At 52.6% G+C, this 16,981-nt stretch overlaps 1 protein-coding gene across 5 annotated transcripts in view; it reads right to left on the bottom strand.

The window, feature by feature from the left end:
• The window catches only part of GSE1 (Gse1 coiled-coil protein), a 439,129-nt gene that overhangs the window by 277,712 nt on the left and 144,436 nt on the right, over positions 1-16,981 (bottom strand). For all 5 annotated transcript variants that reach the window (XM_019634952.1, XM_019634958.1, XM_019634966.1 and 2 more), the window contains exon 2: positions 1,732-1,912. In XM_019634952.1, coding sequence (XP_019490497.1) covers positions 1,732-1,912 — 181 coding nt within the window. The remainder of the gene's footprint in view (positions 1-1,731; positions 1,913-16,981) is intronic.

The raw sequence follows: 16,981 nt of genomic DNA, 5'->3' as shown, positions 1-16,981 counted from the left end.
ACACTCAGGGTGCCAGGACCTAAATCGAATACACTTCATGTCCTGGTGAATTGAGTTCTCATGCCTGCCCTGTGAGCCAGGCACGTCCATGAGCCGTCCGTGCCATTTCTCAGATGACAAAACTGAAGCATGGAGCAGAAGACACTTGTCCAAGGCTCTGAGTGTGCTGGGCGGCTGCTGGGGGGGGAATGGCTCCCCCAAAAAAGCATCCCTGTCCACCACTCACAGGCCCCTCTTTGCTAACTGACCACCCCACACCCATCTGCCAGGCTCTGGAAGCCCCTCAGAGGGCTGCATGGCCATAAGCTCCTGGTCAGCAGGGTCCATCCCTGGCCCAAGGCCCAGCCCCTTCCCTTTGTGAGTCCATGTCACAGAGAAAAAGAGGGGGGTACTGGGGTTGCCCTGGAGATGGATGTCCCAGATGGAAGCCCCAGACCTGAGGACCAGAAGGGGCAGGGCAGGCCCGCTTTCTCAACCCCAACCCCCCACCGTTCCCCCACCTGCCAGCCTGTCTACTCCCAGCTCTGGCCCATCTCTCGAACAAGCAGAGCTTTCAGACAGCTGCCCACACGGTGGGCGGGCACAGGGGCAGGCAGGCTGGGGTCTCGGGACTCAGTCCTCTCCGGGGGCAGCGACAGGGCAGTGCACACACAGAGACCCACTGTGAGGGGTCTTGCTGACAGAAATATGGCCCAAGGGGCTGCTCTAGGACCCTCCAGGTAAAACACAGGTGTCTACCACACGCCAAAGTCAGCTGAAGCATCTGACCTGGGACCCACTCACTGCCCCCAGCCCGGGGCCCACAAGCCCACAATCAACACTTCAGGATCCGTACTCTCAGGCTCCTCAGCCAGGAAGGGGGCCAGCCTCTCTGTCATCGTGAAAGTGAGGATGTTTGACGGTGCCAAGATGGGCGGACAGCGTCTCCATGGCTAGTGAGGCGGGAGTGAAATGTCTACACCGGCAACCAGTAGGTAGTCTCCTTCCCCAGCTGCATGCCCTCACCCCCTCTGGCCCAGCTGAGGGTAACACCCAACAGAGACATGTGCCATGACGTGGCACATTCACAACTGAAACACCATCGTGTGCCATCCGTGTGCCACAGGTGGGAGAGTGGGCACGCATGCGGTTGAGCAGTACAATGGAATAGTACACGGCAGAGAAAAAGAGCGTGCCACGGCAACTGGCGATAACACATACGCGCCTTGCGATGCTGAGTGAGGGGAGCCAGGCCCGGGACGCAGAGTTGTAACCACCAGGAGAGCTAAGCCATAGGCTGTTTAGGTGAATACAGGTGCCACGGAACACGCAGAGGCGAGACGGTGGTTCCACGTGTGGGGCGGGACATCAAGGTTGATGGACTCTCTAGTGCTTGGATTGGGTAGTGGACTCATGGGTATCTGCTACATCATTTTTAAAAATGAATGCGTGCATGCACTAGACCTTAGAGATAAACAAATACAGTACAACAAACAGGCTGTCTGTGAACAAAGAATGCGTGGATCAAGAGGCAGGGATTCTGATTAAATCACAATTTGGTTGAATCCCTGAGGAACATGAAAAACAATTCAAACTCAAGTACAGGAGACTTAGCTCCGAGGATCTCCCCTAGCATGGGGCACCCATGGGGTGGAACTCTGAGCGTGAACTGGCTTTGGGGACCCCCCCCCTCCCTGCCAGGGGCGGCACAGTCCATTTCAGTTTCCAGAGATACGAAAGAGCTGGCGTTACCTGTGCCCGTGAGGTCCGGTCCGGCCCCATCCAGGCTGTTTTTCTGACACTGGGCTGGCCCCAGGTCCTGGGAGATCTTGGAGCCTCTGAGCAGGCTCTCTGCTGGGGTGCCCAGCCGGGGCTCGGGCTCCCGGGCAGGAGGGTGGACAACTGTCGGTGCCTCGAGAGATGCAGCGGTGACCTGGAATGACAGAGGAGGGTAGACATGGTGAGTCTTGGCCATGCCTGCCTGGAGGTACCCAATGGGTGGGTCCCCTGGGCTACCGGGCACCTTCTTTCCCCAGGATGGCCTGGCCTTTGCAGTCAGGGACTCAGCGTGGCTGGCACAGCGCCATGGAGAGCTGGTCCCTAGTCAAGCCAGTGTGAGTGTCTTCCTCACCCAGCAAACCCTGCCCAGGGATACCAGGCTGGTCGCTGGGCACTGGGGTTCTACCCGCAAGCCCCATCTCTATCCAAGCCCCCTTTGCTCTGCACGGAAGTTGGTCGTAACTACCTACTAGTAAGTTATAAAGATTAACCGAGTGAATCTTCAGTTCATCCTGCCTGGTAGTCTACTGTCCCTCCCCCGCCATCCCTTCTTTTTGTATTTTTTTAATTGTGGCAAAATATACAGGACATAAAATACACCACCTCGACCATTTTTAAGTGTACAATTCAGTGGCATTAAGTCCATTCACAACATTGTGCAATCATCACCACCATCCATTTCTAGAACTTTCTCTTTACCCCAAATGGAAACTCTGTACCATTAAATACTAACTCCCCATTCCTCCCTCCCTCAACCCCTGGAAACTACCACTCTGCTCTCTGTCGCTAGGACCACGGCAATCCTGGCTGCCCCATCGCTTTTCCACATCTGGGGAAACTGAGGCTCAGAGAGGGGCAATAGGAGTCTGAGGTCGCCAAGGCGGGGTGAACCCAGGTCAGCAGGGCTTCAGACCTTGGGCTCTCCCTCTCTGACTTCAGAGGCCTGGGCAGGAGGCCAGGGCCCAGTGGTGGGCAAGGGGGGTAAGATAAGCTCCTATATGGGTTTTAGGGCCTGAACAAACCATTGCAGCTGCCTGGGGGCCAGTCCCAGGGACTGGCGTCCCCTCACTTCCTGGTTATGAGCTCCAGGGCCAGCACGGCTGTAGAAAAGCAACTTCGTGCTGATCCAGTTTTTGTTTTTTTGTTTTTTTTTAGGAATTAGTGCTATAAAACCAAAGTGCCTAAGAGAGAGATGGATGGCTCAGAATTCCTTGGGCGAGCACAGGCTCCACCAGCCCTCCATGCAAGAGACGGATAAATTTACCGTTTGTTTCCGGGAATGCTTTAATTTATGGGATCCATATGGTGACACTGCCCAGACCACAGCCCCCACAAATCCCACAGGCGTGCTGGCGGCTTAGGCTGGAGCCAGAAGAAGGCGGCACCTTGGCCCAGCACACGTCATTCATTCACTCCCTGGCTTGCTCAAAACTCAGGAGGGGCTGTCAGCAGTGGCAGGGACCCTGGAGCCCTGTACAGATCCCACCCTTGGCAGGATTCAGCTGCTCTTGCAACCTTGCCCTAATCATCTCAGAAAACTATGCCAGACACAGAGCTACTGCTTCTGCTATTAGTCACAGGATGACCCTTCCAGCCAGCCCCAGGACTATCAGGATTTGAACCTAAGCAGTTGGGAAAAAACTTGGCTGTTACAAAACAACCAGGGGCAGGGGCCACACAGTTTTAAAGCAGAGAACAGCAGATGGAAGAGAGAATACTTTTGGGCAAGAAGGGGTGTAGATGACAAGAACTATAGTAGCTTGAGAATGGGAGAACTCCCCAAGGGCTGCGGGAATCCAGGCAGGCTTCCTGGAGAAGGTGGAATTTGAACTAGGCCTTCAAAGGGAGGAGGTTTCGAAAGACAGGAGGGACAGGGGGGACAAGCGATTCAAACACACATCCTCGTGAGGGCCAGGAGGGTAAACCATAAACCACACGCTGGATGAGTGAGAATGCAGCACCAGTGGGGGCTACATGGAGGTGCTCGAGATCTGATTTTTCATCTCTCCAGATCTGATTTTTCAAGAGGAAGCTGGGAATCCACTTTTAAAAGCTGCACTCTCGTGATTATTAAGTGTTGGCAACTCATCGAAAATACGTTAGAGCGCTGTGTGACCCCCTCCTACACTGCCAGTGGGATTGTAAAATGGTGCAGTCACTGTGGAGAACGGCCTGGAGAGCCCTCGAAAGGTGAACAATGAAGTTATCATACGACCCCACAAGTCTACTCCCAGGTAGATAGGCAAGAGAACCAAAAACGTGTGTCCACACAAAAACTTGTACGTGAATGTTCACAGCAGCCCTCAGACACACAGACAAATGAATTCTGCCAACAACCCGAATGAACTTGTGGATGGGTCCTCCCCCAGTCCAGCCTCCAGGTGCGCGCGCAGCCTGGCCAACACCTTGACTTGCAGCCTATGAGACACTGAGCAGAGGACCGAGCAGCGCTGGGTGATGATGAATGCATTGTAAGCTGCTAAATTGGTAGGTGCTCGTTACGCAGCAGTGGATAACTGATACAACCTGAAAAACTCTAGATCACCCAGCCCAGATATAAATGTTTGCTAGCACCACTGTGTGCCAGAGCACAAGGGGACCAATGCCAGTCCTTCCTCTGACCTAGCTCTCCCTACCACTTTGATTCTCCCTGGAAGAAAAAGGATTTTATCCCTTCTTCTCTTGCACGTGTCAGCAGTGCCCAGGACTCCCGGGGCGGGGGTGGGGTGGGGAGGGGGCGGGCGCTCAGTTAATATGAATGGATGGGCGAGGCTACCAGACACATGTAGTGCTGTGAATAAGGATTATCTCACGCTAGCCTCGTCTTAGGTGGAGGCAAAGGTTGTCTGACAGACCATCAGACGGAGGCAGAGAGCTGCCTTTCCTCACCCCTCAAAGCCAAATTTACAACAATTCCTGCCTAATAAAAAGCAGGCCCTTGAACCAACACATTCATTATATCTTCTCTAGCAGAGCCCCAAGTTCCAGGCGCAGGGCCGGTCTTAATATAAAGTACTATTAGGGGCCGGCCGAGTGGCTCAGTTGGTTAAGAGCTCGCTCAAGGGTTTGAGCTCTGAGCAACAGCAATTCGAGTCCAGCCTGAGTTGAGCAGCCGCTGAGCTGCCAACAGGTAGCAGGATGGCTCAGCTAAAAAAATAAAATAAAATAAAATAAAGTACTATTAGGACCCAGGCCTGGGCCATATATGTTAAGCATCACCCCCTATCCCCCGAAAGTGGCAGCATCTCAGAGCTCACAGGGCCCAAAGACAGAGATAAACGCTATTGTTCCTTTTATTTCCCTGGCCCAGGGCCACTGCGTTTCAAGCTTAAAGTGTTAGCTAACTGAGGAAGGGCCAAAAGGCTGGGTGGGGGTGGGGAGTTATTCTCAGGGGTCTTAACATAAAAGAGGATTGCAGCCCACCACAGGATATCCTAACGAGCTCTCACAGTGTTACGCTTTCTCCAGGGAATAAGTGGTCTCTAAGCATAGACTCAAGGTAGCGTTGGGGTGTGGGGGTGCAATGGGGGAAAAGCAGGCACCAAACCCTGCCCCAAAGGGGACCGGCCCGGGCCGTGTTGTTAGCGCCCCGTTTGATTTTATTAAACTGCATTAGTCCACGAGATTCCCCATATCTGACAACCTCTGCTCCATTGTTTTCTAAAAGTTTTATCGGACATAAAATTCACCCACTGAAAGGGTACAATTCAATGGCTTTTGATATATTTGTGGAGTTGCGTTACCATGACCAGAATCCATTTTAGGACATTTTTATCACCCCAAGAAGGAACCTCACACCCATGTGCAGTCCCTCCCCATTGCCCGGCCCCGGCCCCTGGCAACCACCATATCCTTTCTGTATGTGTTTGCCTGGTCTGGACATTTCGTATAAATGGAATCCTACAATATGTGGCTCTTCGTGTCTGGTTTCTTTCCCTCAGCATCATGTCTCCTAAGCTCATCCATGTTGTCATGTGCAAACCATATATATCTTTAAAAACAACGGAAGTTCCAGTTGGAGGGTCCACAGCAGCCCAGAGGCCGCTGGACAGAGGGCCCAGGGTGTCTCTCTCCAACAACCTCTCGGGCAGGGACTGGTGGCTATTCCTGGAGCCTGTCTCCCGCTGCCTCCCAGGTACCCAGCCCGTCTCCCTCTCTCAGCCTCCTCACAGCAGGGTCCTGGCCACTTTGAGATCTTAGCAAAGTGACTTTGCCTCTCCCAGCCTCAGTTTCCCCTTCTGCAAAACAGGAGGGAAGACACAGTGACTGCCTACCTCCCAAAGGGATGGTGGAGGGAATTAGATGAACTATTTCTGTTCAAGCACTCGGCACAGAGTAGGTGCTCAAGAAACAGCAGCTGATCTCATGATCTGACATATAAGCATCAGGAACAAGAGTGAAAGGGGCACAGTGGCTGGGGACCTTAAAAGGCCGAGAGGGGTGTGTGTTAGGGACGGCCTCATGGCTGTGGCCTTACACACTGTCAGCCCCAGCCGGTAGGGCTGCTTTCTAGGCCCTTTGCTAACCACTGGCCTGGAACCTTGAGGCAGTCCAGGGTTCCCTGAAGTCAGGAGTGGCAGGATCTGGGGCGTGTGCGCCCCCACTTTTCCTGATCACCCTGAATCTTCTCTTTCTTCCAAGTTAGCTCAAGATTTGCCCCAGAAAGCTGGCCACGCCGATCGTGAGTACAGCAGACCTGGGACTGAGTCCTGAGTTGCTGCTGGCCTAACTAGGAGCAACAGGGAAGTCATGGCAGGTCTAACCTCAGGTTAGACCTCTAGGAAATGGTCTCGTAATGCCTACCCTAGGTTTATTGAGCACTAAGGTGCCCGCCAAGCACATGGTATCAGTAGCCCATTTAATCCTCCCAACAACTCTGCCTTAACTGCCACTTTATAGAAGAGGAAACTGAGGCACACAGAAATTCAGTCAGCTGCCCAAGGTCACCCAGAGCCGAGGATCCAGGCCAGTGCTGTGTCCTGACAAGTACCTGCACCCCACAGTGTGCCTGTGCCAGGGAACAGACAGTAGGAGACAGAAGACGAAACGCCAGCACCCCAATGGCACAAAAGAACGCCGCAGCGCCTTTCTTTCACCCCGAGGAAAAACCAGGCACAAGCAGGAAGCCAAGTTTAGGGAGAAAAGCCGCCTCCCTCCCCAACATCGCCAGCCAGGTGCATGCTTTGGCTGGAAGGCTGGGTGGGCATGGCTGAGAGTTCCCTCCTGGGCTGGCCGGAGACGTCTGCCACCTGCCAGGGACATGTAGGCCACAGGACTAGTGCCATCTACCTGGATGGGAAAAAGGGGACATGGGCCAGCCCTGCCATGGGGATCCTTTCTCCCCCTTTCCTGGTCCCCCCAGAGCCCACCCACAATGTGCTCAACCTGCTCTGGTGGGATATTTCCTGTTTTGCACTGCAAGCTGGTGCGTCAGAGGCCAAAAAACAGTATTTTACGCCCCTTAATTCCTTGTAACAGCTCTATAATGGCAAGCAGAGAACTCTAAATATTGCAGTAAAGGGACTGATAAGGCTCCAGGTCAGGCAGAGACGGAGCTGCCGAATGCAGAGTCCCCGATAAGCAGACAACTAAGGGTTATTAAATGTGCAGCACAGACCGGGCGTAATTGGGAACTTATTAGATATGGAATACACACAGCACCCAGTAAATGAGTAATCAGGGACTAATTAAGCTTGTGCAACACAGCAGATCATGCTAGAGAGGCTGGTGGCTGCCACATCTGTGACAGCAATTAGGGGTGCTCCGGCTGCAGCTCTTGGTGGGGGGGGGCACTGGCTCCAGTTGATCGACTCTTCCCCACCCAAATCCCCCCAGGTGCTCCCACTTCTCAGGGGCTGGAGGGAGGGAGAGAGGGAGGGAGACACGAGGCTCATCAAGCCTTGAGGGCAACAGAAGCCTGAGTGGACACAGGGGTCAGGACTCAGAAAAATAAAAAGAAGGCTTTGTCCCTGGTTTCAAGTCTGGACAGGTGACGACTCACTGCAGCTACACAAGGGGATGGAAAACAGTCATCACTGTTCACCTGGATAATGTGCAAAGTGCGTGCACAGAACCACTTCCTAGAGCTCTGCAATGGTTCTGCCAGGTAAGCCAGGTGGGGTATGACCAACCCATTTTACAGATGGAGAAACTGAGGCTAAGAGGACAGGAATAAGACAGAGACTGCCCCGCCTGTTTATCCTTCCAGCAGGCACAAGGCACCTCCCCCAGGGTGTCTAGGCAAGAGAAAGGCACTCGTGTTTCTCAGGAGGGCAGCAGCCAAGCCCAGTGGAGAAAAAGGGGCCTGGTGCGGTTTCGTGCCCAACAAGAGAAAGAGGGCATGGACTTGGATGGGTTCCAAGCTGGGTGGTCTTGGGCACGCTTTTTAATGTCTCTGGGCCTCAGCTTCCTCATCTGAAAAGGGGGGGGATTAGAGTCATGCCCACAGCGCAGGGTGGTCAGGAGGACGCCCGGTTTAGGATTCATGCAGCCCAGCGCAGGCCTGACACACAGGGAGCCTGTGAATGTATCTGTTAAAGAAAGAAAGAGGGGGAGCCCAGCCCCCCGCCTCCCTGCCACAGAGAACCAGAAAGTCCTGGTTCAAGACCTGGGAGCTGCTAGGGCCAAAGAATCTCTGGGTTCAGCTGAAACTGGGGGTTCTTTCCAAGCCAGAGAGGAAGGGTCATGATCCTAAAGCAGGAGGCTTGGGGCAAAAACAGCTGGGGTTTCAATGGTCACGGCTACACATGGATAGCACCTACTAAGTGCCAGGTTCCAGGCCAGTCTTTGCAGGCACCAGCCCATTAAGCCTCAGACAGCCCTGGGGGGCAGGAACTGTTAGGCCCCATTATATAGATGAAGCAACTGAGGCACAGGAAGGATAAGTCACTTGCCATGTTTGGCCTACTGTATAGGATGAGCAGTGGGGCGTGATGCCTCTGAGAGCCGTATGTAAAGCAGGAGTTTGAGCCTAATAGCACCCGAGAGCCTTAGGAGACATACCTGGGCAGGTGTGGCTGAGAAAGGTGGGGCCACAGGGAGGCTGGCAGGATATTCGCTAGCAAGCAGGCAATTGGAAACTGGCCAAAGGCAGGCATGCCCAGCTTCTGACGTTTTTGTGGCTGAAGGGAACATTTTAGAAGGCATGACCCTGGCCCCTTTCCTCAAGGGAAGCCTCTATGGCAGCCAATTGTCCCTCGCAAGGTCTGGGACAGAGCAGGGGGCTGCAACGGAGTTCACTGTTTGCAGGGGAAACAGTGCCTCCCCATGGCTGCCAGGAAACAACGTGCGGGTGCGGCTGGGGAATTCAGCTCACGCCCAGCGGGGAGAGAGCCTTCTAAGATATGGAGGCCGCCTGAGAACTTGGCATCGGCCCTCAGGGCCACCTTCTGGAGGCCGGCAGGGGCGCTAGACTGGGCTTAGACCAATCACTGCCCGATTCTCCCGGGGTCCCCCTTTCCCATCCCTGCTGGTGCCCGTGTGCCTACTGACCTCCTCTCGCTTTCCAGGAAGAGGGCCCCCTGCCCGCTCCACCCCCAATCAAGTCTGGGCTTGGCAATCTTTCTGAAACACCACACTCAGCCTGCCACCCCCTGCGTAAAATCCTTTACCAAAGTTATGACTCCTCTATGTGGTATCCACGTGATTTGACCCAGCCTAGTTTTTCACATATCTGTCATACCTCACATCCATCTATCTTCCTACCCAACCATGTATCCACCTACCCAGCCATCCACCTGTCTGTCTGTCCCTCTCTTCATATATCCATCCACCCACCCAACCATCCATCCATCCAATCATCTATTTACATACCCACCCATCACTTTCCTTCCTTCCTTCCTTCCTTCTTTCCATCCATCTATCCTTCCATCCATTCAATAAACTTTTTACTGAGTACCTATTATGTGCCAGGCACTGTGCCCGGGATATAGCAGCAAACAAAACAGTTAAAAATTCCTGCCCTTAAGGAGCTGGTTAAGGGAGATAGACAATAAATACATATTCACATATCACCTGGTAGGATGTGCCAAAAAGACAAATAGAGGGGATAAGGAGTGGTGGTTGGATGGAGTTAGAATTTTCCATAGGCTGGATCCATTAAGAAGGGGACATTTGTGCAAAGACTTGAAAGGTGTCCTAGGTAGAGGGAACAGCAAGCACAATGGCCCTGAGGCAGGAGCATGTTTGCAAACTTTTTTTCTGAAAAGGCCAAATAGTAAATATTTTCAGCTTTGTGAACCAAACGGTCTCTGTTGACTCAACTTGGCCACTGTGGTACAAAAGTAGCCTTAGACGACACGAAAATGAAAAACATAAGACTGTTCTAATAAAACTTTATGGACACAGCAATTTGAATCTCATATAATTTTCACATGTTGTGAAATATTGTTCTCCCCCCCTCCTTTTTTCTTCTGCCATGATTTAAAAATGTAAAAACCTTTCTTAGCTCATAGGCAGTACAAGCACAGGCTTAGGTCAGGATGTGGCCTACAGGCTGCAGTTTGCAGGTCCCTGTTCTAGAAGCAACCAGGAGGCCCGTGTGGCTGGAGGGGTGTCCATGGGAAGAGGGGCGCAAGCTTTGACTCAGAACAGAGGCAAGGCTGGGAGAAATAGCAGATGGCAAAGCTGCTGCAGAGGCACCTACTGGTTTATCTAAATCCGACTGATGCACCCTGAGGGACTGCAGGAGGACACATCATGCCCACAGGTATACCTGTACTGCTGGGCTCATTACCTTCCGTTCTCCCCTCCAGGTGTCCTGTAGGGGCTGAAGGCAGATGCAGAAACCGGCTTGCCTGATTCAAATCCCAACCCCTGGCCTCCAAGCTGTGTGCCTTCAGGCAAGTGAGTCTACCTCTCTGGGCCTTGGCTTCCCCATCTGTAAAATGCTGAGAGCTCCCTGGGCAGGGCTGAGGCTTGATTCAGGGACCTGGGTGGAAGCTACTGTCAATGCCCATGAGACCCCCCCCTCCTGCTCCCCAATGCCCTCTGCCTCTCCCTTGCCTGAAATGTCACCCCCAATTCTCTGCCTCCTCCTCAGCCAAGGATCTGTCCCCTTCCCCTGGACTCTGTCCCCAGTTCCTCTCAGGCGGAGCTGGACACTCCCCAGCCCACTTTCATTAGTGCCCTCATCCTAGTGCCAGAGATTTAGGGGTTACACATCTGCCCCCCTGACTGTCATTCCCCGGGATGGCGCCTTGTAACCCCAGCCCTGTTATAGTGTCCCCCATACAGCAGACAGAGGAGACGTCTGAGTTATGAAAGGAACCAGGTGGAGGCTTGGGGGAACAGTGTTTTGGGCATAGGGAATAGATCATGCAAAGGCCTTGAGGCAAGAGTGTGCAAGGGGGCCAGTGTGGCTGCGAAGGAGCGAGAGAAGCAATGGGGTCCCATTGCAGAGGGGCCTGTGGACCCTATAAGGACTGCGGCTCTCATTCGAAGTGAGATGGGAGCCCAGGAAGGTCCTAGCCAAGGAGAAATGTGACCTGATTTTTGTTTTTATTTGAATTTTAACTTTTTATGTTGAGATGCTTGCAGATTCACATATGTAGTTGTAAGCAATAAAATACAGAAAGATCCCACGTATCGCTGACTCAGTTTCTCCCAATGGTAACATCTTATAAAACCATAGCGCAAGGTAACCTGCAGGATATTGACCCTGATGGCTTGCCTATCTTATGCAGATTTCTCCAATTTGACCTGTCCTCGTCCACGTGTGTATTTCATCCTCTGCAGGGTTATCCCTGGCGTAGGTTCCCGTGTCCCCCGCCACACTACAGTCACAGTACACAAAGTTCTTTCACCAGCACCCGTGACACTCTTTGATAAGCACACCCACCTCCCTCCTGCCCTGGACCCCAAGCCTAGCAACCACTAATCTGGTCTGCATTTCTCTAGCTTTGTCGTTTCAACCATGTTGTGTAAATGCAATCACACAGCGTAGAACCTTTGGCTGTATCTACTCAGCACAGCCCCCTGGAGCTTCGCCCAGGTCCTGGGGCATATCGGTAGTTCGTTCCTTTTTGTGTGTGTGGAGGAGTCGGAGTCCATGGCGTAGCTGTGCCACAGCCTGGCGGCCTCTTCGCCTGATTTAAGTGGAGGGAAGTCATCCCCACAGGTTCAGCTGCTCCCTCTGCCCCTCACCCCAGACTCACATCCTACCACAGCCCCATCCCTGCTCCCTCCTCGTTTGTTCAGAGTCTGCACTGAGCTCTACCTGCCAGCTCTCCATTCAGGGCCTGCCCCCTCCATTTGTGAACTGACGTCCCATTTACCAGTCATGATGCTTCCCCACCCCACCCCACCCATCCTTTGGCATCACCTCCTTTGATGCCCCGAGCTGGGGAGGTCAGCTGGCTTATTAACAGTAACCTTCATGACAGACTCCCTGTCCAAATGTGGACCAGAGAGGTTTAGCAACCTGTCAAACGTCACACAGCTGGAAGATGGGCAGAAGCCTGCCTGGTGGGCTTAAATTATTGCAAAGACAGATTCCAAGGAGAGGGTAAGTAGTACCGGGGTTGGGGCTTTGCCCTGGGCTCTGTGGGGGCTCAGCTCGACCCTGTGCCTCCACCAAAGAGACCTTGCCTGCTGCAGGTGAACATGACATAATTACTGTGGAAGGAACTGCGCCGTCTCACCCAGGGCAGTCAGTTTATCAAGCGCTGACAGTGCATTAGCTAAGTGATCACTAGACTATTAATTTTTTTCCCCAGCCCTTGCCAGGGGTATTACAGTGAAAAATGGCAGCTTAACCGCAGGGAAATTCTTCAGGGTGACAAAAATAAAAATAGCTCTAATTGAAGCTGATAGAAATTATACCCTTTAAAAACACACGTCGGGGTGCACTGGCTATAATGTAAATTAACGCCGGGGCAGGGTTTCTGTCACAGGATCATGGAAACATGAAGACAGCCACAGCAAACAGCCTCACGGGGTGTCACATCTGCTTGGTTGCCACTTGGCTGGACCTGGAGATGTCGTGGAGGCAGCAGGGACAGGCTGGAGGCTGGTGCCCACAGGCCTGCAGGTACAAGCCCTGCAGAGGGCTAGAGAGCAGGAAAGCGCCACGGGACCTTCTAAACTCCACACTGGAGGATGCGCGTGTGTCTCGGGTGTCCTCCAGGCTCAGGGGCAAAGGTCATTGGACCCTTAACAAGCCAAGTTAGCACTCCAGCCACCAGCCACCAGCCACCATCGCCAGGCCTTGCGTCCTAAAGCCAGATGCTGACTTGAAACTTACACAGTAAAACATGTTAATAACGGAGACCCTAGGACATTTTGAAAAGATTCTGATGTTCTGGTCTACAGCAGTGAATCATCTTTCAGCAGCCAGAGAGGTTTCAATTCAGCACAGGAAAGAATAATAAACATAACGGCAACAGCGTAATAACAAACACAGGATCACATATGTTCTGTGCTCTGCACTGTTTGAAGTACTTTCCATATATTTTAATTCACTTAGTGCTCGTGACAACCTGTGAGGTAGGCACTGTCATTATTATCCTTGTTTCCCAGACAAGGAAATGCAAATGGAGGGACAGAAAGGTTGTGTCACCTGCCTGGGTGGGCATGTGGGGGCAGAGCCAGGAGCTGAGCGGGCTGAACGACCTCTGAGCCACCCTGCCCCAGCGCCTTTCAGTCCAGCTCAAGGATGACCCCTTCACCTGCAGACACACAGCCAAGTTTCCTCCTGCTCATTGCCAAGTCCAAAGTCAGAATGCACCATGTACCGCTATGGCAGGGGCTGGCCTGGCCCATTTACAGTTTTTAAATGACCTGTACAATTCATTTCCATTTACACCTTGACCTATTGAGCCTGACCATTCACTTGAAGTTCCTAATGCCTCCTTTCTCAGCACAGAGCTGTGCTGTGTGTGCAGGGGCAGGAGGAGAAGCAAAGGACAAAAACAGACCAAGAAATTAGCTTCAGAATATTTATCAGGCCCCTGCCCTGTGTCAGGCACTGTTCTAGGAGCTGGGGGTTCAGTAGTGAGCAAGATAAGGAAAGTTCTGGGCCTCTTGCTCCTGACATTTCAGTTGGAGGAAAATCTAAACACAGGTTCACGGTATAAAGACATAATTCAAGAATCTAAGAATCTGGCCAGCAAAGGAGTTTAAGTTTAACCTTAAAAAATAAGAATAAAAGGAAAGATTAGAAAGAATCTCTTGTTCTCTCTCTCTTTTCCTCTCCAAACACACACACATGCACACACGCACACATACACATGCGCACATACACACATCTAGGAAAAGAAATCCAATCATGGAAGAAACATTGAGAAGACAGCAATTTTCATGGCTTTTCACTGCTGTCTTCCGTGAAAAGATCTGAAAGGAATAATTGACCGGAGTGAGTACTGATTGAGGTGGAAAGGGGGAAAGTAAGAGACAGAAAGTAAAGGTAGGAGCTTCCAGAAGGGGCACAGCATGCAGGCAAGTCCTGCCAGGGCTTGGTCAGCTCTGCTGGGCGTTTATTCAGAGAAATCATGGGAGACGCGAGCAGACCCCGGGGCTGGGCGGGAACAGGCGTGCCCCTTTCACAAGAGGAAAAAGATGCCCCAGGATGGAAATGACAGGCTGGCCAGCGTGGCATCAATACCCAGGGAGAATCTAGAGCAAATCTTTGGGGAGGAAATCAATTGCAATCACATAAAATAGCACAAGAATTACTACATGGCTACTGGCCTGGCTCTGGGAGGGGGGAATGATGCCAGAGCCAGCTACGTCCGCTCGGTGTGACAGTGGTGCTTCCAGGGAAGGAAGCAGATGTGAAGGGGACCTACATGATCCTGCCCAGCATTTGCTCTGCCTGCAACAGCCACCTGGGTCAGGCCCAGGCCACCTGGGGGCATAGGTGCCAGCTGTGCCCTCACGCAAACACCAGCCCGACTGGTAAATCCAAGGATGCTAACAGGACATGCTGCTGCGTGACCTGGCCTGCCATGTGCCAGGCTGAGCTCTGCAGCCTCCCTTCCTTTCATTCTCAGGCAACGATGTCAGTAATAATCAGGAGGCTGACAGCAGCCCCATCTATAAAAGCTCGCCTGGCTTCAGGCACTGCCTCTGTCTCTATGGGCTGTGTGGCCCCGGGAAAGTTACTACACCTCTCTGGGCTCCAGCTTCCTCACCTGTAAAATGATCATAATGCAGTACCTACCTCACAGAAAAAAAAACCACCCCAAAAAACAAAACCCAAGATACCTGTGATTAGAACACCTTGGTTCTTAAGGAGTTGCTCAATAAAACCTAGCTGGTTCTATTTCTCCTTCCAGCAATCCCTTAAGATAATTATTTAATGTCGTTTGATTTTTGTGCCAAACAGCATTCAAACGCTTTACAGATCTTAACTTCCTTGACCTTCCTAACGTGCCTATGAAGTAGGTTCTCCTGTTACTCACCTATTTGATGGATGAGGAGATTGAGGCACAGAGGGGGTAAGTCAGTTGCCCCTGGTCACACAGCCTGCTCTGCACCCACTGTCATGCAGTTATCCTCAGTCTGTACTGTTAACCTCCATGCAAAGCCGTCCCCTAGAATGGCACCAGAATTTGTGAGGGTGCTTAGGGTACCCCCATCGTTCAAGGGAGGTTAAGCAACTTAATACAAACAGCTGGTTAGAGGGGAAGCAAGACCCAGGTGGAGGAGGCAAGCGTGGAGACAGGGAGGGGTAAAACTCTAACAGTAAAAGGAGAATAAAGTGAGCACAAAATGGGGAGGGGGAGACAAGGATGGATGAGGCAGCCCTTTCCCAGAAGAGAGAGGGAGAGAGGAAGGGAGGGAGGAAGTGGGGGAGAGAGGGAGGGATGGAGGGAGGGAGGGAGGAAAGGAGTGAGGGAGGAAGGGAGGGAGCATGCTAGATCCTGGAAGCAGGAGCCTTCAAGAGGCGGAAGGGACCCTCCCTCTGTGCTGCATCCACTTTCTGGATCTTTATTCTGATAGTGGGTTTCTTTTGATCACTAGGAAAAAGAAAAACCACCACTTGCACCTCAAGAGGTACAAGCCAGGGGCTGGCGTGATGGGGATGGCAGAGACAGGCTGAGAAGGAACGGAGGAGGTGGCTTTGTTTGTGTATTCTCTGCCTCATTCCAGAGATAAACTAGAGCTTAGGGAGGGCTCCATCACCTCCAACTCTCATGTTGCTCAAACTCTGGGATGTGTCCCACAGGAGAGCAATTTTTAAAAAGGGAAGCGGAATAGAATGAAGAATACTGGCATGCATCACGAGGAGTAAAAATATCGTTTTGTGAAACTTCGGTTTCAGGTACCAAATGTCTATGCCCATCCCCTCACACCCAAGTACCCAGGACTGCTGCGCCAGGCCCTGTATTTGGAGGCCCTGCCAGCTCTTGCCCTCCGTGGAGGGCAAGCAGTCCATGGGGCCAAGGGGTACCCCTCATAGCCTGCCCCTGCTCTCGGGCCATGTCCCTGGTTCCAGGACCCAGGTCTCCCTGCTGGCATGGCTGAGTCCACGTCCAGAGCTGTGCAGGCCTCCCTCCCTCCAGCCTGTCCTCCTGAGGGGGGCTGCCTGTGGGAGAGGCCATCCTGAGGGTGGCCAAGGGCAGCGTGGCCAGAGCGTGGGCAGGTGGGCTGCGTGTCCATGAGTAAAGCCCTGTGTGATGAGGGACACAGTGGCCAGGCAAGAAGAGATGGGAAATGTCACAAGTCACCATTCGTCCTGTGTCCCCAACCCTCCAGTTGCTCGGGCAGGCCAGAGTGTGCCTTGTGTGTGAGAACACATGCATTTGCTGTGTGTGAACGGCATGTGTGCATGTGAGTGTGTATATGCACATGTATGTGTACACCCTGTGGGCATGTGTATGTGTGCACGTGTGGTGTGTGTGTGTGTGTGTGTGTGTGTGCACGTGTGGATGAGCCGTGTGTGAATGTGTATGGGCATGTGTGTGTATGCTGGGTTGTGAGGCTCCGCCCTTGTTTAGCAGCTCACAGTCTAGCAGGTTGGAGAGAGCTTCCCGGTCCACGCCACTCAAGGTGGTGGGTGGTCTGATTCCCTGCTCTGAGGAGCTCCCTTCATGTGTCGGCACCTGGGATACTGTCTTCAAAGTCTGATGCTCAGATCGGGAGCTTCCTGAGCAAACCCTTGCCAACCCCCTGGCCCAGAGCCATGTTTCATAAACGTTTGTTGAATGAATAATCAAGGGAAGGAAGAAAGGCTAAAAAAGTCCAGTGGCCAAGCCCCAAACACCACTGAGCTGCACATAGC

The sequence above is a fragment of the Hipposideros armiger genome, unplaced genomic scaffold (assembly GCF_001890085.2).
Source record: "Hipposideros armiger isolate ML-2016 unplaced genomic scaffold, ASM189008v1 scaffold_19, whole genome shotgun sequence".
Classification (NCBI taxonomy): Eukaryota; Metazoa; Chordata; class Mammalia; order Chiroptera; family Hipposideridae; genus Hipposideros; species Hipposideros armiger.
The sequence above is the reverse complement of the archived record's forward strand: the minus strand, read 5'-3'. Positions and strand labels throughout refer to the sequence as shown.